Below are 22832 nucleotides of genomic sequence, written 5' to 3'. Positions count from 1 at the left end.
AGAGTGACAGGCTCTTCCACAGGTGCTGCAGAAAAATGTGTTTGTCGGGGCTGTTACACAGTTGACTCTCCCCTTGTGCCTCTGTCTTTTTTCCTGCCAACTGCTAAGTCTCTTCGACTCGCCACACTTCAGCCCCACCTTTATGGCTGCCCACCAGCTCTGGCGAATGCCAGAGTAACAGAATTATATTGTCCAATATGATCCTGTTTGCTTCAGCAGCATGGAAAGAATCTCTTCCACAATGGTGTTATTACAGCTTACTGTTCTGGTATGAGCAAATTGCACATGGATCTGAACTCTGCCTAATGTCCACAATATTTAATTAGAAGTGTTTCCAGTTTCCAAAATAACACAACTAGAATTTCACTGTGGAAATCTTAGCAGCATTTCCAGTAAATGCGTTGGACTATTAAGCCTGTGAATATTACATACAAAAGATGAATAATTTATGTTTCCTTAAGTTGACAGTATTCAATTCATCATGTCTGCTGCTTTTTTGTTAGCTTCAGCATCAAGAGTTAGATTTCGAGAGTTCAAATACAGGATGTTCAGGTCATCGCTATATTTCGTATCTCTCACATTTCTGCAACACTCATCAACAAATTATGCATATTACAAGAAACAGAGATGCCAGTTTACCAATACATTATAAATTTCTTCACAAATCCTCTATCAGATTTAGTGGAAAATTCGACAACTGTGATTAACCACTGTTAGACATGTGCATTCATGTTACCACTGTTTATTGGCACACTTAATTCATGGCAAAGCATACATAAAATACATCTGTATAATGACACAAAGACTCATTTCTAAGTTTCACATATTGTGCTGAACATTTATGTGAATGAAATAGTTTCTGCTCTAAATTATGTTAGTCTCCTTACAAAAAGCTTACATAAATACACAAGCAAAAGTTGGACCAGCAAAGGTTTCTGCAAAACCTGAATATAAATGATAATTACTACCAGATTTCCATGATAGCAACTGCTCAAACTTAGGAACAATTCAAAGAAACCACAAACATGTCACACTAAGATGCTCACAAAATATAATGGGTTGCATGGCTTATAATACCAGCTGGGTTTTTAAAGCTTTAAATATGAACTCACTAAATCAAGGTAGAGGTCTTAGTATTATAATACTGCTGAATGCAAACATTTTCAAACAAGAAACTTTCAGGTGCAGCCTGGAGAAAGGGGGGGAGGGGAAAGCACAAAATTTTATAATAAAAGTGATATATTCCTGTTTATTGAGAGGCTTGTGGTGTCGTATTTTCTGATTTACTCTCCTGACTAGACTGGGCTTTGCTGTTCCAGGGGCTGTTACTTCCCAGTGCAGGAGAGTTATTGAAATCTTCCTCATCATCAATGCCATTTGCTGCATCATACTGCGTATTCTCTAATCGAGTTATCAGTCGCTCGTCCTCATCCCCGAACTCTCCACCCATCAGTGTAGGTTCACCCACCACCATGACATCCTATAAAGGGAACAAACAGTCATGTGGTAAAACACCGCAGAGGTTTTGTTTGAATATGCAAGACACATGTACCATAATGGATTTGACTGATTAGTCAAGACAAACATTATCCTTTATTTAACCAACCTGTCCTCAATTTAGCAACAAAGCTCAAATCTGTCATCAACTATTCTACTTGCACGTTGACAAGACTGTATGGTATGTGTGAAGTTAATTACTGCTATTTTGTCAAATGTTAAACAGACACAGCAGCTCCTTTTTTAAAAAACTTATTTTACTGTATTGCCTCACAGGTTGAAACAAAATTTGATGTAACACTGCAAGAAGCAAGAGTACTGTGCAGTCAGTGACCACTAGTTGGTGTACTTGTGCTGTTTATAGCATATTGTAACACTATAATGAAAGAAAAAGATCGAGATCATAGAGAACATATAGAAATATAGAACACATGCCATTTACAATTTACCAGGTCTGCTATCACTTAATGGTGCATTTCCATACATCATCACTACCCACTATGTATCCTCTGTCTCCATGTGCTGATCTCAAACTTTCTACAGAGCAGCATTCGATGCAATCTGAGCAGTTCTCAGCAGAGCCTTGGACTATAATACCCTGCATGTTTCTCATATGCATCAAAAACAAATTTATGCATAATCCTTAAGCACAAACATTTAGAGGACATTCTGATCACTTTAATTTGATTGTTATTTTCACAAGCAAAGGCTGAGAAAGAGAGCACACAACTTGATGACATTTATGCTTTCTTCAGAAATGTGTAAGCATAAGAATTGTGGGACTACACAATACTATATGAAAAGCAGTTAGGTGGAAACTGTGTAATGCATATGAAACATGAAGGCTTTCAGCCCAAAATGATTTTTCAGCTCATTTCTATGAGGGAATACAAAAAGAGGTGAAATTTCAATTGCAATTTCACATGGAACTGTTTGGAGTCTATTTGAACAAACTTCAAATTTGATCTCATGCAATAAATGTGTAAGTTCTCAGTATAAAAATGCTCTAATTTGTTTCTTTACTCATTTTGCTGGTTCATGTTCTGATGTATTTGAAATAGAGCTGGGGTAGATATTTTCAAATTATTTACATGTAAATGAAGCCAGTTGTGACCATTTCAAATTCAGAAGACATCATCAATGACACTTTGTGGGCTTGCTATCCACATGTAATAACCCCTTTCCATTGGAAATACTATTTGGCTAGATTTTTGAAATCTATCACTGATTTCACTCTGGATATTAGAGTACTGCTCTTATTCACTCAAACCCACTGCCTGCTACAGTTACTTGAAAAAACTCAAAAAGAAATCCCAGAGAAAGGTCTGTCTCTAAAATAGAACTTCCATTCTGTTACATTCATATCTGTGAAAAAGGAAAACTTTAGAAAGGACAGAGTTGGATTTTTTCCCTCAAACAGTAAACTTTTTTTGACTTGTGTTATTTCATACCTTAACTATTCAGTGTCAGTGTTCCACTTGTCTTAGATTCAAAGATGAATTACTTTGGCAAAATGAGAAACAAAGCAACTAACATGATTACAAATAAAAGGAATCTGTCTCAATCCTTTTTACTGCAGCTTTGTTTTTTGCTCTATTTTCCTTTGTGACATGTTCCAGCTTCTCCCCATCCAGTTACTCAGTTGTCTTTACCAAAGTTATGTATTATTCCTTTTTAATTCATTTCCTTTGATTTTTTTTTACATTTTTGAAGCATTACTTGTAATAATATAACCAAAGATACATTTTCCCCCAGGGTTCATTCACTATAATCCAGACAACACTATTAAATCAAATCATTCATTAATTACATAGAGAAATCAGTCATTTCAAATGGCAAAAAGTTGGACAACAGATTAAATTAAGCTATATTGTTCCCTACTGTATTTTAGTATTTTTAAACAGACACATTGGCCTCGTTATTAACCCCTCCATGACAAGCAGGAGAGGTTGAAGATTAAAATGTCAAAGGTGCAAAATGTGACCCTGACCCACTGCACACTTTGCTGTTTTTATGGTGGCATGATTTGTGGCATCTAAGTGGCCCACTGTGGTGAGGTGGGACACTTCATTAACATACTTAAATTGGGCACCCACGGTGCAATTCGGAGCCCAACTTAAAACTCATGCGACTGCACAGATTTCCCAGAGGCTGGGCAAATGAGGTGGTAGCTGCTGGCTCGACAAAGTAAGTGCCTTTTCAAGCATTCCTTGTGCGCCAGGAGCAGCAGGAGTGCTCCCCATGGTTCCCCATGAAAGTCTTCGGCCTCCCCTCTGCAGATCATGGTCTCTCTCTTCTTCTCCTGATCATCAACCTCTTCACACCCTGCCACGATATCCCATACTCTCTCTACCTCCTCGGCTGTGATGTCTGCCCTTTCTCCCCACCCACCTGCCATGATGACTGACCTTCCCATCTCCCTTGGGGTCGGTCTCTTGCTCTGGTCCCCTGCCATTGGTTCCCCCGCTCCCCAGTCTCCAGCCAGGCTGTCAATGTGGCCGACGGCTGAGTGGGAAACAGATTCCAAGAAATGATAATGAGGTCCTGCCATTAATTTTAGCAAGACCTCCATGTCCCCGATGTTGCCAGGTTCTTTCACTGCTTTTGGCAAACCCTTCCTGCCTCCTAGTAAGTAGCATGGCCATTTATTCTATGCTAAAAAAAAAAATCAAGTCAGCATCTCCAGAAAAAGAAAACCTTTAAAATGTAGCAAGAACCAAGGGGAAAACTGGTCAGTAATTAGAGGGCATAAATTTATCACCAGAAAAATAAAGGATTAGGAACATTTTATAATGTTTTTAAAAGGGACGTGCATGAATATTAGAAAAATTAAAAAAATTAAAAGGGTATGGTGAATGCCACTAAGTGGATAGTTCTTTCAAAGATGTGATGGGCTGAATGGTCTTTGTGCTGCAAAATTGTATGATTCTGTATTTTTAGTCTAAATAGCAGGGAACACTGTTGATCTACAATGATCTGACGTAATAAGAATGATGTTCCATCATTTCCATGTATTAAAAAAAAAATATTCACTTTTGCCTCCTTTACCTAACATGTTCTCCATAAAAGGTTCTGGCCAAAAATCTACCTACAGCTTTGTTTGTGCCAGTCAACATATGAGAGCTAAGATTTGTGTAAGAATACACAGTGTGATTCATCCTACAATTTACCATCCTTGTGAGCAAGTGCCTGGCCATCATTCAATGCAACTCCATCATCCTACAGCTGAAATTGGTAACTCACTAGAGTGAAATTGGTAACTCACTGTGCCATGCATGGCACAGTGCACAGGTATAATGTGGAATGACTGAGTGGAATGAACTATTGCAAAACTCTTTGAGAAACTAGTTCATGTGTTGTCAAAGGGAAAAAAAATCCACTCACAAACATGGTGTTCAACAGGCAAAAAAACCAGTAAAACACAAACTCACCCTTTATATTATTACAAATAGTCTCTCCCTTTCTGTAAAAAAAAACATTTATTCATGATATGTGGATTCTCATTCCTGCATTAGTTAGTATTTCGAAGGTTAAAATAAATAAAGCAAACACACTCGCTAGTGATCACAGAGCCAGCGGGAGATAAGGGGATAATCAGGGTAGATTATTAACTTTCTAAATTGCTACAAATGTCCAGGAGTGAGATTATGCATCTCTGAGAATGATTAACTGCTGAACAGGTTTGTTTCTGTAAGCCATCAGCTTGTTCCCAAAGATGGCAAGACACTCAATCCTCCAGCCACCAGCAATCTAGTGTTTGTTCCGCTGCTTGATTACTGTAATTAATTTAGGTGATGTTTTTAAAAAGAGAGATAACAATGCACATACTGATGAAATAATCTGCATAGGTAATTAAGTCGTTAGCAAAAACCTGCTGATTGCCAACAAGCCTTAAATTTACCATCTGTTACCAAAGAGTCTGTCACCTATAAACATATTGGAACTGTACAACAATCTGTGCAGAAAATGTTCCAATTTGCCCAGCTGTTATAATAAACAGAATGTCAGCATGGAGGAAAACAGCCTCTTACTAATTATCAGTACATTGATGAATAAACCTACTCATCTCATTAACAGAAAAAAACTAATACTTGTGAGCCAGCAAGCAATGTAACTAATTAGGAATTTACACAGAGATACCCAGTTACAAAAAGAAATGATGTAAACAAAAGGTTGTCTTAAAGAATACAAGCTGGAAAAGTAAACAAGTACATGAAAGGCCTGTCGCCCTCAGTAATACCCACGAGCACATCAACTAGCTGGTTCAGACACCCACTCCCTGCAGAGGGCAGTAATACAGCCTCCAACTGAGGCGCAGCACAGACTTATTTCACAATCAATACCAGTTTCAAAATCCTTCTTTTGTGGAGTCACTAATGACTCATCATGACATACCATTTATTACTCCAACTCATTTTTCCCCAGGCATCAAAACTGTGGAACTTCTCACCTTCAGTCTTCCCTTCCACCTACCATATATAGATGATTAAAACCCAAGTTCGATGTCCACTGACTCGATTTACTTCATTTTTTCCCCTTGGTGGTACTTTTTACTGTCGGTCTTGGCCTGGCCACTTTGTTTTCTCAATAATAAAAAGAACATAAGAAATAGGAGCAGGAGTAGACCATACTGCCCCTTGAGCCGCTCTGCCATTCAATACCATCATGGCTGACCCTTGACCTCAACTCCATTTTCCCGTCCGCTCCCCGTATTCTTATTCACTGAGAGACCAAAAATCTATCTCAGCCTTAAATATATTCAACGATGGAGCATCCACTACCCTCTCTGGTAAAGATTTCCAAAGATTCACAATCCTTTGAGTGAAGAAATTTCTCCTCATTTCAGTCTTAAATGATTGGTCCCTTATCCTGAAACTGGGCCCCCTGTACTAGATTCCCCAGCCAGCGGAAACAACCTCTCAATGTCTATCCTGTCAAGCCCCTTCAGAATCTTGTTTGTTTCAATGAGATCATCTTTCATTCTTCTAATCTCCAGACAGTATAGACCCAATTTACCTAGTCACTCATCATACGACAACCCTCTCATCCCAGGAACTAATCTAGTGAACCTTTGCTGTAGTGCCTCCATTGCAAGTAGATCCTCCCTTAAATATGGAGGCTAAAATCATGCACACAGTGGGCTGAATTTAGTGCAGCCATTTGGAGTTGGAATGGTGGCGTGGGGGGAACGGAGAATTGTGTTGGATGTGTCCACCCAGAAATCTGGTGTTGCAAAGGTGGTTCCAGATTTAGTCAGCAGCTGAAAAGCACCAAGGCGGAATGGCCACCTCGATACAACGGGAATGTATTTTAAATTGCTGAGCACTTACTCTTAATCCATTGGCATCTAATTCATTGCGATTCAATGGGGCTTGGGATTAAGTGGGCGGCCCTCACGGGCCTTCGGATTCCTGATCGATAAAAGCTGACGGCAACGAGGCAAAGCCTCAGTGCCACGATGGGTCAGCAGCCATTTCCAGCACTGCATAGGGGAAGAGGGAGATGTGGAGGCCTCTCGGGTACTCTGCAAGGCGGTTCAGGTTCTCGGGTGCTCTGCAGGGGGTGGGGGGGGGGGCGCGGCTTGGGTTTGGGTAGCTGTATCGGGTGACTGTTGGGTGAAATGTTTGGTTGCCCATACTGCTGGATAAGAGGGGCGGCTATCAGAAAGGGTATGCATCGAGGACCATCAGGGAGTCTGCTGGGAGAAGCAGCAAAACTTCAGTTGCCAAGGCAGGGTTGTCTTTGCATCAACAACATTCTGCAGGCCCACTGGTCACCTGGCATGGGTCTCATACACTCTGTCTTTTTAGACCCCTGTGGCATGATGCGGCGCCTGTGATGGTGGGAGGGCCAGGAGGCAGCCGTGCCTGCCGTGAAGCTCCACGATGAAAGCAGCAGCAGCCGGCCATGAGCAGCATTGTCAGGGAAGACTACGCCTCTCCAGGGAGGCCGTCACCAACTTATGTGCCCTGCTGCAGGATGAGTTGCGAGCTATGGGATTTGGAAGTCACCCTATGCTCGTGACCCTGAAAATCACAGTGGCACTGAAATTTTACACGTGTGGATCATTCCATTGAAGACTTAGCTACTGACGTCTGTGAGGAACCTCGCAATGCAGGGGAGGAGAGGTACAACAGTTGCCACGGCTCCAACTGAGCAACTATCGAGGAGGCCATTGGGCTACTGACGATGGGATTCCGCTGCCTAGATCAATCCAGCAGAGCCCTGCAGTATGCCCCAGTGAGGGTTTCACATATCGTTCTAGTCTGCTGTGTTCTGCACAATATAGCACTGCAGAGGGAGAGGCCTTGCATGATGATGACATGATTGAGCTACACTACTCCACTGACTATGAGAAACACAGAGGATGGTGATGAGCAAGCAGCACTGGATGTTGAAACCCTTGCAACAGAGGCCAGGTAGATTGAGCGACGGGCCAAGGAGGCAAGACACAGTCTCATACTTACCCACTTCCAGCCACCCTAATGTCCACTCACAGAAAAGCCAATAAAAACTTACCTCAATGTATGCAGTCTGTCACCTCCTTTCTATTTGTGTTCGGTGCCTAGCACCCCAGCTGACCCATGTGCTAGTGCCCATGGGAGATCATATTCAAATGAGGGCTGTGATTACCTTGGCATCCACTAAGGGGGAAGGGCAAAGTCAGCAGCTCACATTTAAGGCACAATGGAATAATCACTTTTATACAATGAAGGTTAATTGCTTAAACAAAAGAACTTTATATAATGTAGCACATGTCCTGTGAACCCCCAAGTGTCTCTCGGTGGTTTTCTTTATATGTTTATGAGTGCTTCTATGAGGTATGAACCCATCGCTAGCAGCTGGGCTGGAGGCAGGCTGCCGATCACACTGCCCCTTGGCTTGTGATGACTTCAGCAGCTGTCCTCTGGCTGCCTGATGCCTAAAAGTCCCGGCTGCCTGAGGGTTTGCTGCACTGGAGCTGGGCTCACTGGCAGAGGGGCTGAGGAGCTGGTGTCCACACTCGGCGAACCCTGATGGGAGCCCCCAGCTGTGGAGACCAGCCTCTCCTTCTCCCTTTCAAGGCTCACTTGAACCTCCCTGCTCACCAGAGAAGGACGAGGAGCTGGAGAAGACTCCAGGCACCATGTCCTTCTCTCGCGTTGCCACTGCTGCATTGAGCTCATGGCCAAGGTGATGGTGTGCAGGTCTGTGCACATTTGTGGAATCTGTCTCTCCATGAGGGTCACCAACCTCTCGATGGAGGAAGCCATGCGCTCACATGCCCAAGATATGGCAACACTCATGCCATGGATGGACTCCTCCATCGTCTGCTCGTGGCTGCACATTGTCTCGGGCATCTCCGCCAGATGTTGCCTTACCTCTTTCTGCAGCTCCAGCATTCTCTGTGCTATCGACACCAGAGGCTCATCATCCGCCTGGGGCTCAGCATGCCCTAGCCACCCACAGTCCTCCGACTGTCAGAGGCCTCGGCTGTCTCAGCCTCAGCCAGTTGCTCGGGTACCTGTACAGTGCTCTCACCAGCTTGTGACCCTGAGTCTACAGCCGAGCGGAAACCCACTGAGGTGAAAGTATCTGTGCTGGTGAAAGGTGCAAGAGAGTCATGGGACAGTGCATCCTCTGAGTACTTCTCCTCCTCAAAGGTTGACGGCTATCCCTTTTCTGGTTGAGTCTCCTGCGGCTGCCCTACATGAAAGAACACAAACAAGTGTGGGTTAGGCTGTGTAGATCACGTCATGCCAACCATACATAATGTGTGTCTCTAGAGTGAACTGCATGACGATGGAAGCCAGTTATCACTCAGTTGCGTGGAGACTCCAGTCTCTCCATCTGATATGCAGCAGCCGCCCTGGGTCCCCACCAATTCTAATGCCACCACCTCTGCTGTGGAGAGAGGTTGATGATTTGGGATGCCTCTGCCAGTCCGGGCTGCCTCCCTCCTGTTATGGGCCCTCTTGTCCTGCAAGTGGATAAAGGGAGATAGTCATACTTCACAGAGAGATCAACATGACAGTTCTGGTAGTGTCAGCCCTTCATCCCCTCCTGGGATTTCACATATAGCTGATGATGCCCCCCGCTCTCAGGGGAGTTAACGGAGGTGAGTTGTGAAAGAAGATAGCCTGTGGAAGGTGGCCTGTGGCTGAGATGCAGCCGTGCATCTGCCAGGATGAGGTGATGTCTAATCCCCTCTGCCATCGCCGTTGTAGTGCCTCCCTCCCCAAGACCTGCTTCCTCCTGCGTAGCCACCTGCAAATACTAAAAAGGAGAGAGGTGTGGAACACTCACCTTGGCAGGAGGTTGTTGACCCACTTGCGGCACTGTACCGAGTTATGAAGGGTGACCTCATGGCTGCTGATCTTCTCAGCAGTCTCCATCCAGGCTTGTTTGGTCAGGCAGAGCGATCTCTTCTTGACATCACTGGGGAAGAAGACCTCCCATTGTTTCCTTTCAGCCTGTAGGAGAATCTCAAGGAAGGCTGCAAAACCATGGGGCCACCCTGTAACATGGATCTGCCAACCTGTAGGGTCGGGTGGGGGGTGGGGGGCGTGGGTGGTGGTTGGGGATCCAGAGTCACTACAACAGGGGTCTCAGTTTTAAAGAGCTAGCAGCAAAAGAGTGCAAGGAAGCAATGCAAGCAGGGATGGCAGGTGTTTAAATATGGTGTCAGCACCTGCTCTGGTGTCAGGTGGCGCTGTATTCAGCTTCGCGAATTCCGCCCCGCCATGTGGTTGGACGGGCCCTGCACCTCCATTATGCACGGCCACCCACGTGACTAGTGAGAATGGCGCCCATTTCCGGGTCTGCCGCCAGGACTTACAGTGGGCTCACTAAATTCAACCTAGCACTCCAGGTGTGGTCTCACCACAATCCCTGTACAATTGTAGCAAGACTTCCTTATTCTTGTACTCCAATCCCCTTGTAATAAAGGCCAACATATGCCATTTGCCTTCCTAATTGCTTGCTGCACCTGCATGCTAACTTTCTGTGTTCCTTGTATGAATACACCCAAGTCCCTCTGAACATCAACATTTACAGTGGGGACCACCCACACCCTTACCATTTGTCCGTAACAGCAATGTCACACCCATCCCATCACAGTGACCTGCCACAAATGTTGTCCTTCTATCCTCTCAAAACATTCTACAGCTCAAACTTACAGCTCCCATCTTTCCTTCCTTGCAAAAGAGAGCACAGAACACCAGAGAAAGGCAGGAAACTGGGGATGACCCTCCAGTTAGCCACCCTGGCAGCAGCCTTTTAAAAAATATTCTGCTTTTCTATTCTTACCACCAAAGTGAATAACCTCACACTTCCCCACTTTATATTCCATCTGCCATCTTGTTGCCACTCACTTAGCCTGCCTATATCTCTTTGCAGCCTCTTTGTGTCCTTCTCACAGCTTACGTTCCCACCTAGCTTTGTATTGTTAGAAAACTTAAATACATTGCTCTTTGTCTCATTGTCTAAGTTATTAATATAGACTGTAAACAGCTGAGGCCCCAGCACTGTTCTTTACAGTAACTCCACTGGTCACAGCCCGTTTAAGCCCTACTCTCTGCTTTCTGTCCATTAACCAATCCCCCATCCATGCTAATATATTACCCATAACTTCATGAGCCCTCATCTTGCGTTTTAACCTTTCGTTTGGCATCTCATTGAATGTCTTTTGGAAAGCCATGTATACCACATCTACTGGTTCCCCTTTATCTACCCTACAAGTTACGTCCTCATAAAACCCTTGCGTAAACCATGATGACTTTGTCTGATCATACTATGATTTTCTAAGTGCATTGTTCAGACTTCCTTAATAATAGATTCCAGCATTTTCCTGGTGACTGATGTCAGGCTAACTAGTCTGTAGCTCACTGTTTTCTCTCTCCCTCTTTTCTTGAATAGTGATGTTACGTTTGTTGACTTCCAATTCGCTGGGACCATTCTAGAATCTAGGGAATTTTGGAAAATCATAACCAGCGCATCCAATATTTCTGCAGCTACCTTGTTTAGAACCCTAGGATGTAGGCCATCAGGTCCTAGGGATTTGTCGGATTTTAGTCCCTTAAATTTCTCCAATACTTTTCCTCTGCTGATTGCAATTACCTTAAGTTGCTTACTCTTATTAGCCCCTTGCTTACTCTCTGTTGCTGGCATGAAATTTGTGTCTTCTGCTGTGAAGACAGATACAAAATATTTGCTCAATATCTCTGCCACTTCCTTATTCACCATGATTATTTCTCTTGTCTCTGTCTCTAAGGGACAAACATTTACTTTAGCTCTCTCCTTTTTATATACTTGTAAAAGCTCTTATAGTCTGTTTTTATATTCCTGGCTAGTTTACTTTCACATTCTATTTTTTCCCTATTTATCAACTTTTTGGTAGCCCTCTGCAAGTTTCTAAAACACTCCCAATCCTCAGGCTTACTACTATTCTTTGCCACATTATAAGCCTTTTTTAAAATCTAATATAACAGTATGTGACATTCAAGAAGAATAGGAAGCTAGGTAAAGGTGGAGGGGTAGCACTCTTAATCAAGGATGGCATTGGTACAATAATTAGAGATAACCTTGGTTCAGGAGATCAGGATGTAGAATCGGTTTGGGTAGATATGAGGAATAGTAGGGGAAAGAAGTCACTAGTGGGAATGGTCTACAAGCCCCCCAACAGTAATCATAATGTAGGACAAAGTTTACAAGAAGAAATATTGGGTGTTTGTGATAAAGGGACGGCAATAATTATGGGTGATTTTAATCTATATATAAACTGGAAAAATCAGACTGGCAATAGTAACCTCGATAAGGAGTTCATAGAATGCGTTTGAGATAGTTTCTTAAAGCAGCACGTTTTGGAACCAACCAGACAGCAGTTTATATTAGACTTGGTATTGTGTAATGTGACAGGATTAATTAATAACCTCAGCGTAAAGGCACCTCTAGGTAGCAGCAACCACAATATGATGGAATTTTACATCCAGTTTGAAAGAGAGAAGAGTGAGTCTAAGACTAATACTTTAAACTTGAATAAGGGCAACAATGTGGGCATGAAAGTTGAGCTGGCTGAAGTGAACTGGGTTACTAGGCTAGGAGATAGATCAATAGAGAAGCAGTGGCAAACATTCAAGGGGATATTTCAGAATACTCAGGATAAGTATATTCCTACTATACAGAAAAATTCTAAGGGGAGGACCCACCATCCATGGTTAACTAAAAAAGTTAAAGAAAGCATACTTGGACATGCACCTAAAGTGCTGTTATCTGCAAGGCTACGGACCAGGTGTTGGAAGGTGGGATTAGATTGGGCAGCTAGATTTTTTGGCAGCCACAGAAACGATGGGCTAAATGGCCTCCTTCTGTGCCATAATTTTTCTATGATTAGTCAGAATATAAAGAATGGCAGAGAATGACTAAAAGGTTAATCAGGAGAAAGAAATCAGAGTATGAGAGGAAGGCTAGCTAGAAATGTAAAAACAGATAACAAGAGTTTAACAAGGAAAAGAGTAAGTAAAGTGAGTGTTGGTCTTCTAGAGAGTGAAAATGGGGAGTTCATAGCAGTTAATAAGGAAATGGCGGTTGAAATGAACAAATATTTTGCTTCTTTCTTCACTACAGAGGATACAAAAAACATTCCAGTAATAGTTGTAAATCAGGAGGTGGAAGGAAGAGAGGAACTTGGTGAAATTAAATTCACCACGGAAGCGGTACTGACCAAACTGATGGAGCTGCGGGCTGACAAGTCCCCAGATCCTGATGGGCTTCATCCTAGAGTCTTAAAAGAGGTGGCTAATGAGGTAGTAGATGTGTTGGTGTAAATTTTTCAAAATTCGCTAGATTCTGGAAAGGTTCCATCAGACTAGGAAATAGCAAATATAACCCCTCTTTCAAGAAGGGGGCGTGGGGGGTGGGGGAGGCAGAAAACAGGTAACTATAGGCCAGTTAGCTTGACGTCTGTCGTGGGGAAGGTGTTAGAATTGATCATTAAGGAGATTATAGCTGGGCACTTAGAAAACTCAAGGTAATCGGGAATAGTCAGCATGGCTTTGTGAAAGGGAGATCATGTTTAACAAATTTATTGGAGTTCTTTGAAGGAGTAATATGTGCCATGGATAAAGGAGAACCCGTTGACATACTGTACTTGGATTTCCAGAAGGCATTTGACAAGGTGCCACATGAAAGGATATTGCACAAAGCAGGAGCTCATGGTGTAGTGGGTAACATATTAGCATGGATAGAAGATTGGTTGGTTGGCAGTAAACAGAGAGGATGCATAAATGGGTGCTTTTCTGATTGGCAGGATGTGACAACTGGAGTTCCGCAGGGATCTATGCTGGGGCCTCAACTTTTTACAATTTATATCAATGACTTAGATGGGGGGAGCGATGGCATGGTAGCTAAATTTGCAGATGACACAAAGATAGGTAGGAAAGCATGTTATGAAGAGGACATAAGGAGCTTGCAGACTTGATATAGATAGGTTGAGTGAATGGGCAAAAATCTGGCAGATTGAGTATAAAGTGGGAAAATGTGAAGATGTTCACTTTGGCAGGAAGAATAAAAAAGCAGAGTATTACTTAAACAGAGAACAACTGCAGAACTCTGAGGGATCCAGGTGTTCTAGTGCATGAGTCACAAAAAGTTAGTATGCAAGTACACAAGCCATAAAGAAGGCTAATGGAATGCTATCCTTTATTACAAGAGGAATTGAAAATAAAAGTAAGGATGTTGTGCTTCAGTTATACAGGGCATTGGTGAGATGACATCTTGAATACTGTGTGCAGTTTTGGTTTCCTTATTTAAGGAAGGATGTAAATGCATTGGAGGCGGTTCAGAGAGTGAGGGGAGACTTGATCGAAGTATATAAGATCCTGAACGGTCTTGACAAGGTGTGGAAAGGATGTTTCCTCTTGTGGGGGAGTCCAGAACTAGGGGGCACTGTTTTAAAATTAGGGGTTGCCCTTTTAGGACAGAGATGAAGAGAACGTTTTTCTCTCAGTGGGTTCTGAGACTTTGGAACTCTCTGCCTCAGAAGGTGGCGGAGGCAGAGTCATTGAATAATTTTAAGGCGGTGGTAGATAGATTCTTTTTAGGCAAGGGGATCAAGGATTATCAGGTGTATATGGGAGTATGGAATTCAAAACACAAAAAGATCAGCCATGATCTTATTGAATCAGGCTAGAGGGGCCGAATGGCCTACTTCTGCTCCTAATTCGTATGTTCATATGTATTACTATCCTTAACTTCTTTAGTAAGCCACGGAAGGATCTTTCTTGCTGAGTTTTTGTTTTTTTAATGGAATGTATTTTTGTTGAACATTTTGAATTGTTTTTTTAAATGTTGCCCACTGGTGTAGAATGAGAAATGCAATTTCAATTTGATTACTTTTAGCAGATTTCTCATCATTTATATGTGCTTATTTTGCGCACCATCACCCCACAACGGGACCAAAGCCCATCTCACGTCAAAAGTGTATTCGAAAATGATGTGTTACATTAACAAGAGTGTTTTAGGGGAATCTAACAGTCTCTTTTCCTTCTTTCTATCAACATTCTGACCAATATATAAGCGCACCATGAAGGTGCCCACTGTAGCCCCTGCTTCACAAATGAAATGTAACCGCTGCATCCAATGCTTCCTCTTCTTGTCATTTATCCTATCTTGGCTCAGTCGTAGCACTCTTGCCTGAGTCATAAAATTATGGGTCGAGACTTCAGCATATAAATCTAGGCCGACCTTTAGCAGCATATTGAGGGAGTGCTGCACTGTTGGAGGTCTTGTCTTTCAGATGAGATGGTAAACCAAACCCCATCTGCCTGTTCAGGCGGAAGCAAATCATCCCACAGCACCATATGAAGAAGGGAAGCTCTATTGGTGTCCTGGCCAACATTTGTCCTTCAACCAACACCACAAAAATAGGTTAGGTTAGTTGGTTATCTCTCTAATTTGTTATTTTCAGGATCTTCCTGTGTGCCAATTAGCTACTGCGCTTTAGGATGTGACAGGTGCTATGCATATGCAAACTTCTTTTCATTCACATTTTCATCTCCAGACCTTATCCTTATTGCTTGTTTGTTGCTAACTAAATCCCAAGTTTCATCTCTCTGACTCTTTCTCTTTCAGCTTCATGATGTAAAGGAAGTGCACGTGATGATGTTCATTCTGATATCCCTGCTGCTTGCTGTTCTGGTTTTGGAAGAGAGATGCCAAGCTGACTTTCTTGCACCATACTCTCCAGGCGCGTATCCATTGTCTCTCGAGATAAGGAGGCCCAAAAGAACTCCTACATTTATTTGGCCACTAGCCGCACTGAATGGCAATATGCAGCCCCATTTTCTGTGCCTGCGCATTGATGTCATTACAGATCTTTGTTTCAATTCAGCATTTTCGTTGGGCAGTTTTGTTGCTGACATCTTGATGTCAGGCAAAATAAAGTGGCTTTGGTGGTCCAAAACTCAAGGTGGTGAATCCAGTGGTAGTTGAAAAGTCTTGGATAAAAGTATTTTTCTGCTACTGCCAAAACAAAGCAAGTCATGCCATTTGAATTTTCAAAAACTATTGATAGAGGGGAAACTGTGTATTTTCTGTCAGATATATACCAGCGATGTAAAAATGATTTCCTGAATCATTTGAATTTGATCACCTTATAGCTAAAATGATCTTTTCCTCACCTCACTCAATTCATCTGCGATCTCTGTCTACTAACTTAAAGAGCCTACTACTTTTTTCAAACAAAAATGAATCTATCAGCTCTTTCTCATAGCTGAAATCACCATTCTCAATGTTCACAATGAACAATTGTTGTTTATTTTATTTAGAGACACAGCACTGAAACAGGCCCTTCGGCCCACCAAGTCTGTGCCGACCATCAACCATCCATTTATACTAATCCTACACTAATCCCATATTCCTACCACATCCCCACCTGTCCCTATATTCCCCTACCACCTACCTATACTAGGGGCAATTTATAATGGCCAATTTACCTATCAACCTGCAAGTCTTTGGCTGTGGGAGGAAACCGGAGCACCCGGAGAAAACCCACGCAGACACAGGGAGAACTTGCAAACTCCACACAGGCAGTACCCAGTTGTGCTTCACCTTCTCTACTAATCAGGCCAGCATTATGTCTGAGCCCTTTATCTGTCATTAATGATATTGAGAAACTCATCAATCCCATGTCCAGTTTGATAATTCAGCATATTTCTTAAATCTTTTGTTCACTTTAATCCCATCTCGTACATTGTATTTGTTTCCCTACCACTGGGTTATTGATCCCACTGTCTCACATCTGAAACAAATTACACTCTTTAAACCAATTCCATCTTGTTTGACATTTTGGGCTGGTTTTTCAACCCACTGACAACAAATGGATGGAGAGAAAAGAGAGGAGAGGTATCATTATGGTTACAACCACAGGAAGGTAAGTTTTTACTGATGGTGTTCAGACTTTGTCTTGGTTAAGTTAAGAAATCACAAGGAAATCAATACGATGTTGGTATACATTATAGATCCCCAGATAGTAGAAAAATAATTAAGCATGAAACTTTATAAAATTTAGAGAGCTTTGGAACAGTGGCAGAGGAATAATAGCGAGGACTTTAATGATCTGGGATAAAAGTTGTCATCAAAATGGGAACGATTTCCAGAATGGATCCATCATGGCTTCCTGAATCACTATGTTGCACATCCAACCTGGAAAGGTGAAAGGTGCAGTGCTAGATCTGACTCTTGGGATAAAAGAAAAACAGGTAAACTAGCTGAAGCTACCACACTGGAGAAATAACCTAAACTGATAATTTTGTTTATTTTTAAAGTGAACCTAATTAAGGAAAATGGAGTCCAAGATAAGAATATTGGACTGGAAATGAGCTAATTTCAGGGAGTTGGAAGAGAACATAGCCTAGGTTCATTGATTGGAAAACATGGTAGATCAAACAGCAAACGAATAGTGGGAGTTATTTAATTATGAGATGAATAAAGTAAAAACTAAATTCTTTCAGAGGTGGTACCAGAGGACTGCAGAATTGCAAGTGTAACACCCTTGCTCAAAAAAGCATGTAAGGATAGGCCCAGCAACTACAAGCCAGTCAGTTTAACCTCTGGTGGGGAAGCGTTTAGAAAACAATAATTCGGGACAAAATTAATAGTCACGTGGACAAATGTGGGTTAATTACGAAAAGCCAGCGGATTTATTAAACGTGTTTAACTAACTTGCTTGAGTTTTTTGATGAGGTAACTGAGAGGGTTGATGTGGGAAATCCTGTTGATGTGGTGTACATGGACTTCCAAAAGGCATTGATAAAGTGCCACATTATAGGTTTGTCAGCGAAGTTAGAGCTTATGTAATAAAAGGGACAGTCGCAGCATGGATACAAATTTGGCTAAATGACAGGAAACAGAGTAGTGGTTAATTTTTTTTTGGACTGGAGCAAGGTTTATAGTGGTGTTCTCCAGGGGTCGGTGTTAGGACCCCTGCTCTTTCCGATATATATTAATGACCTAGATCTTGGGGTACAGGGCACAATTTAAAAGTTTGCGAACAATACAAAACTTGCAAGTACTGTGAACTGTGAGGAGGATAGTGTAGAACTTCAAAAGGACATAGACAGGTCGCTGGAATAGGCGGACAAGTGGCAGATGAAATTTAATGCAGAGAAGTGTGAAATGATTCATTTTGGTAGAAAGAATGCAGAGAGACAATATAAAGTAAAGGGTACAATTCTAAAGGGGGTGCAGGAGCAGAGGGACCTGGGTGTGTATGTGCGTAAATCATTAAAGGTGGCAGGTCAAGTTGAGAGAGTGGTTAATAAAGCATACAACATCCTAAGCTTTATTAATGAGGGCATAGAGTACAAAAGTAAAGAAGTTATGTTAAACTTGTATAAAACATTGGTTCAGCTTCAACTGGAGTACTATGTCCAGTTCTGGGCACCACACTTTAGGAAGGAGGTGAAGGCGTTCGAGAGGGTGCAGAACAATTCATGAGAATGGTTCCAGAGATGAGGAACTTCAACTATGTAGATTGGAGAAGTTGGGGCTGTTTTCTTTGGGAAGAGAAGGTTGAGAGGAGATTTGATAGAAGTATTCAAAGCCATGAGGGGTCTGAACTGAGTAGAGAGAAACTGTTCCCATGATGGAAGGATTGAGAACCAGAGGGCACAGATTTAAGGTAATTGGAAAAAGAAGCAATGGCGAGATGAGGAAGAACTTTTTCACGCAGCGAGTGGTGAGGATCTGGAATGCACTGCTTGGGATCGTGGTGGATGCAGGTTCAATTGAGGCATTTAAGTGGGAATTGGATTATTATCTGAAAATGAAGAGTGTGCAGGGTTATGGGAAGAAGGCAGCGGACTGTCACTAACTGAATTGCTCCTTCAAAGAGCCAGCACAGACATAATGGGCCAAATGGTCTCCTTCTGTGCGTAACCATTCTATGTATCTATAAACAGCATGTGTCAAAAGCTGGATTCATTGGAAAAACAGAGAGGTTAGATTAAAAAAAAGGCTTATAATAGGGGGGGTAATACAGAAAAAAGTGATGAGAAATATAAAAAGTATATAAAAAGGAAGCAAAAAGAAATGTTAGGAACCGTAAAGGAAATATGATGTAATACTGGCAATCAAAATAAAGGAAAAAAGTTTGCTTTTGTATGTACACAAGTAGAAGATGGATACTTAAAAATGTACAATTGATACCTTGACTACTTCTGATTGGGTCTTTCCAAGGCCTAGTCTGGAACCCATACCTCCTCTTAGCAGGTGTGGCTTTCAAGGGGCCTAACTAGGGTTTGCTGCCCAGAATTCCCAGGAGAGTCTGCAAACTATTCAAAACTACACCCCACCGTCCCAAAGTTGGTTGCGAATGTTAGGGGAAGCATGGGTCGCATAAGAAATCAGGAAGATCAGAGATCCATCCCAAACCCTGTGTGGAAATCCTCCTGTTCTGTTATCCTTCAACCGAGGAGTTTCAGTCATATGAAAAAGCCAATGAGACTAAAAGTAGAAAAGTCACCAGACTAATATGGTGTGCATCCCAGAATAATAAAGGAGGCTGGAGAGGAGATAATGGAGGCATAAATCAGCAAAAACCTTTGAAATTGGGAATTGTGCCAAAGAACTGGATTACATGATGCCAAATGTTGAACCCTGTTCATAAAGAGAAAAGAAAGGAGCCACCAGAGAATTACAGGTATGAACTGACGGACGACTAAGGGACAGAAAGCCAAGAATAGGGATACTGGTGAGATTTAGGTAGCTGTGTTTTTTTTTAGTAATTCATGGGATGTGGGCGTTGCTGGCTAGGCCAGCATTTATTGCCCATCCCTAATTGCCCTTGAGAAGGTGGTGGTGAGCTGCCTTCTTGAACCGCTGCAGTACATGTGAGGTAGTTACACCCACTATTCTGTTAGGAAGGGAGTTCCAGGATTTTGAACCAGCGACAGTGAAGGAACGGTGAGATAGTTCCAAGTCAGGATGGTGTGTGACTTGAAGAGGAACTTGCAGGTGGTGGTGTTCCAATGCATTTGCTGCCCTTGATCTACTAGTTTGTAGAGGTTGCAGGTTTGGAAGATTCTGTCTAAGGAGCCTTGGTGCATTGCTGCAGTGCATCTTGTAGATGGTACACACTGCTACCACTGTGCGTCGGTGGTGGAGGGAGTGAATGTTTGTGAATGGGCTGCCAATTAAGCGGGCTGCTTTGTCCTGGATGGTGTCGGGCTTCTTGAGTGTTGTTGGAGCTGCACCCGTCTAGGCAAGTTGAGAGTATTCCATCACACTCCTGACTTGTGCCTTGTAGATGGTGGACAGGCGTTGGGGAGTCAGGAGGTGAGTTACTCACTGCAGGAATCCTAGCCTCTGACCTGCTCTTGTAGCCACGCTATTTATATGGCTACTCCAGTTCAGTTTCTGGTCAATGGTAGCCCCTAGGATGTTGATAGTGGAGGATTCAGCGATGGTAATGCCATTGAATGTCAAGGGGAGATGGTTAGATTCTCTCTTGTTCGAGATGGTCATTGCCTGGCACTTGTGTGGCGCAAATGTTACTTGCCACTTATCAGCCCAAGCCTGGATATTGTCCCGGTCTTGCTGCATTTCTACATGGACAGCTTCAGTATCTGAGGAGTCGCGAATGGTGCTGAACATTGTGCAATCATCAGCGAACATCCCCACTTCTGACCTTATGATTGAAGGAAGGTCATTGATGAAGCAGCTGAAGATGGTTGGGTCTAAGACACGACCCTGAGGAACTCCTGCAGTGATGTCCTGGAGCTGAGATGATTGACCTCCAACAAAAAATGTTAAATATGTTAAAAATGTTTAAAAAAAACCACAATCATCCTCCTTTGCGTAAGGTATGACTCCAAATCTCTGTGCCCCAGAGATTTGTGCTGCGACCTCTTTAGACTTTTGATTTACGGAAATAATTCTGACATAGGTAGAAGAGAAATAATATTAAATGATAGCAAATTAGGAAGCATGGTAAACTGTAAGGAAGAATGCAGGAGGATATAAGCAGGTTGGCAGAGTGGTGGCAGATGCCGTTCAATGTAGGGGAAGAGAAACCGCTCATTATGGGGAAAAAGTGAAATAAAAGCAATGAAGTGGTCTTAAATATTTACAAGGCATTGCTTCAGTCATTATTGTGTGCATCCTTTTATAGCAAGGATCTTACAGCAATGGAAAGAGTCCAGAAAATATTTGCCAGAATAATACTGAGAGTTAGAATTTATAGCCGTGAAATTAGTTTAGGAAAAAACAGGGAAAGTTAAGAGAGGAAAACAGACGAGTTGATGAATCTGAATTGTTCCAAGACATGCAATAGTGAAAAATTGTACCCATTGGTTGGTGCATTGGGAACAGTGGGGCATAGACTTAGGATGTTACGACCAGGTAAAAAAGAGGTCTAGGGTTCCCTTTCGGCCTTCACCTGGTCTTACCGTAACTGGGTTTAATTTTAAACACACTGTTTTTAGCTCCCTCTTGGTGAATCCTAGTTCACCGCTTTCCAATTATAAGGCAAAGAAAAAGCACAAACAGGCTTTCTTAGGTTTAAAGAAAAAAAGTTGAAATGTATGAAACTTAAACTCTAATTCGGTTGACGCTTACGGATACACGACACACCCACACTAGCATGCATACGTGATACACACATGTAAATAGAGACAGAAAACGGAAAAAATAAAGTGGAAAAGTTTGCGGCAATATCGGAAAAGTTGTTGTTACGGGTCTTCGAGCTCACTTGATTGTAGGTAGATCTTGCTTTTTGTTGGGGCCTTCTTGTTCTTCTTAAACCTTGTTCGCTGTAGAAGACTTTTCTCTCTTGGGGTTCATAAGTCTTCAGTGGATTCAGAGGCTTGTGAGAAAGAGATGGGAGCAGAGAGGAGAGATCTTCTCAGTCTAGGAGCAAACAGACTTTCTCTCTGAGTTCAAACTGTTTGTACAATTCAGAAAAACCCAGGTTGCCAAGCAGTTGTCATGTGACTAACTAGTCTAACCAGGTCTTGGATTACAGCAGTCTCTGGAATGCTCCTCTTACACACAATACCTGGTGATCAAGGTCCATTGTGGGTTGAATGTGTCAGGGAATGGTCCTTTGTCCTTCCAATCACCATCTGTTAATATGCAAGTGTATTTTCCAGCCATGGCTGATCTGTTTAACAAGTCCTTTCTTCACTCCATTAGCAGTTTAAAATCAATGTTCATGACAAAATTAATGTGCCTCATTCTTGGCAGGTGGGGGCCTAGCATGACAAGGATTATTTCTGGATGAATAAAACAGGAAGTTAAAATAAACTTTTTTTATATTGTCAGTTATTCAAATTTGGTGCCTATTGAGCCAGATACAATAACATTATTCAAAGAAGAACTGGATCAGTTTTTGAAATGCAAGAACATAAAAGGATATGGGGAAAGCAATAGGAAATAGGATTAGAGGAACAGACCCTGTTGAGGGACTGTCACCACATAGGCCCAACGGTGTCCTTGTGCACTGTAGTTTCTATGAGTGGGCAGAAAATGTAACCCTGTTAGTTCGCCAACTGGGGTAGCCTGTAAGAATTATTTGCTCCTTTTTCATTTTTCAACAGCAGCTTTTACTTTTCCAATCTAGCTGATATGGAAGGTTCATATGTCATTATTTCCCTTCCCCCAGATCTGGTGAAATAGAGACAACTGAGAAGTGAACGTGTTCTTTGCAGTTTCATCAATCTCTCTCATTCCCAATCCATATCGTCTTCTCGTTGGGAATTTAATCATGAATTCCCAATCTTTAGGAAAGGTAATTCCTCCTATCCTTCCAACCCTACCAACTATTGACTTTATATTAGTAATAAATAAAAACAGGAAAT

At 42.3% G+C, this 22832-nt stretch overlaps 1 protein-coding gene across 6 annotated transcripts in view; it reads right to left on the bottom strand.

The window, feature by feature from the left end:
- Positions 1–726: 726 nt before the first annotated feature.
- The window catches only part of LOC137373065 (LIM domain-binding protein 2), a 586094-nt gene continuing 563988 nt past the window's right edge, over positions 727–22832 (bottom strand). For all 6 annotated transcript variants that reach the window (XM_068037868.1, XM_068037899.1, XM_068037889.1 and 3 more), the window contains one exon: positions 727–1480. In XM_068037868.1, the coding sequence (XP_067893969.1) occupies positions 1250–1480 (231 nt within the window). In that variant the 3' untranslated portion in view covers positions 727–1249. The remainder of the gene's footprint in view (positions 1481–22832) is intronic.

The sequence above is a fragment of the Heterodontus francisci genome, chromosome 1, assembly GCF_036365525.1.
Source record: "Heterodontus francisci isolate sHetFra1 chromosome 1, sHetFra1.hap1, whole genome shotgun sequence".
Lineage (NCBI taxonomy): Eukaryota > Metazoa > Chordata > Chondrichthyes > Heterodontiformes > Heterodontidae > Heterodontus > Heterodontus francisci.
Note: the sequence above shows the minus strand (reverse complement) of the source record. Positions and strands in the feature narration are given on the sequence as shown.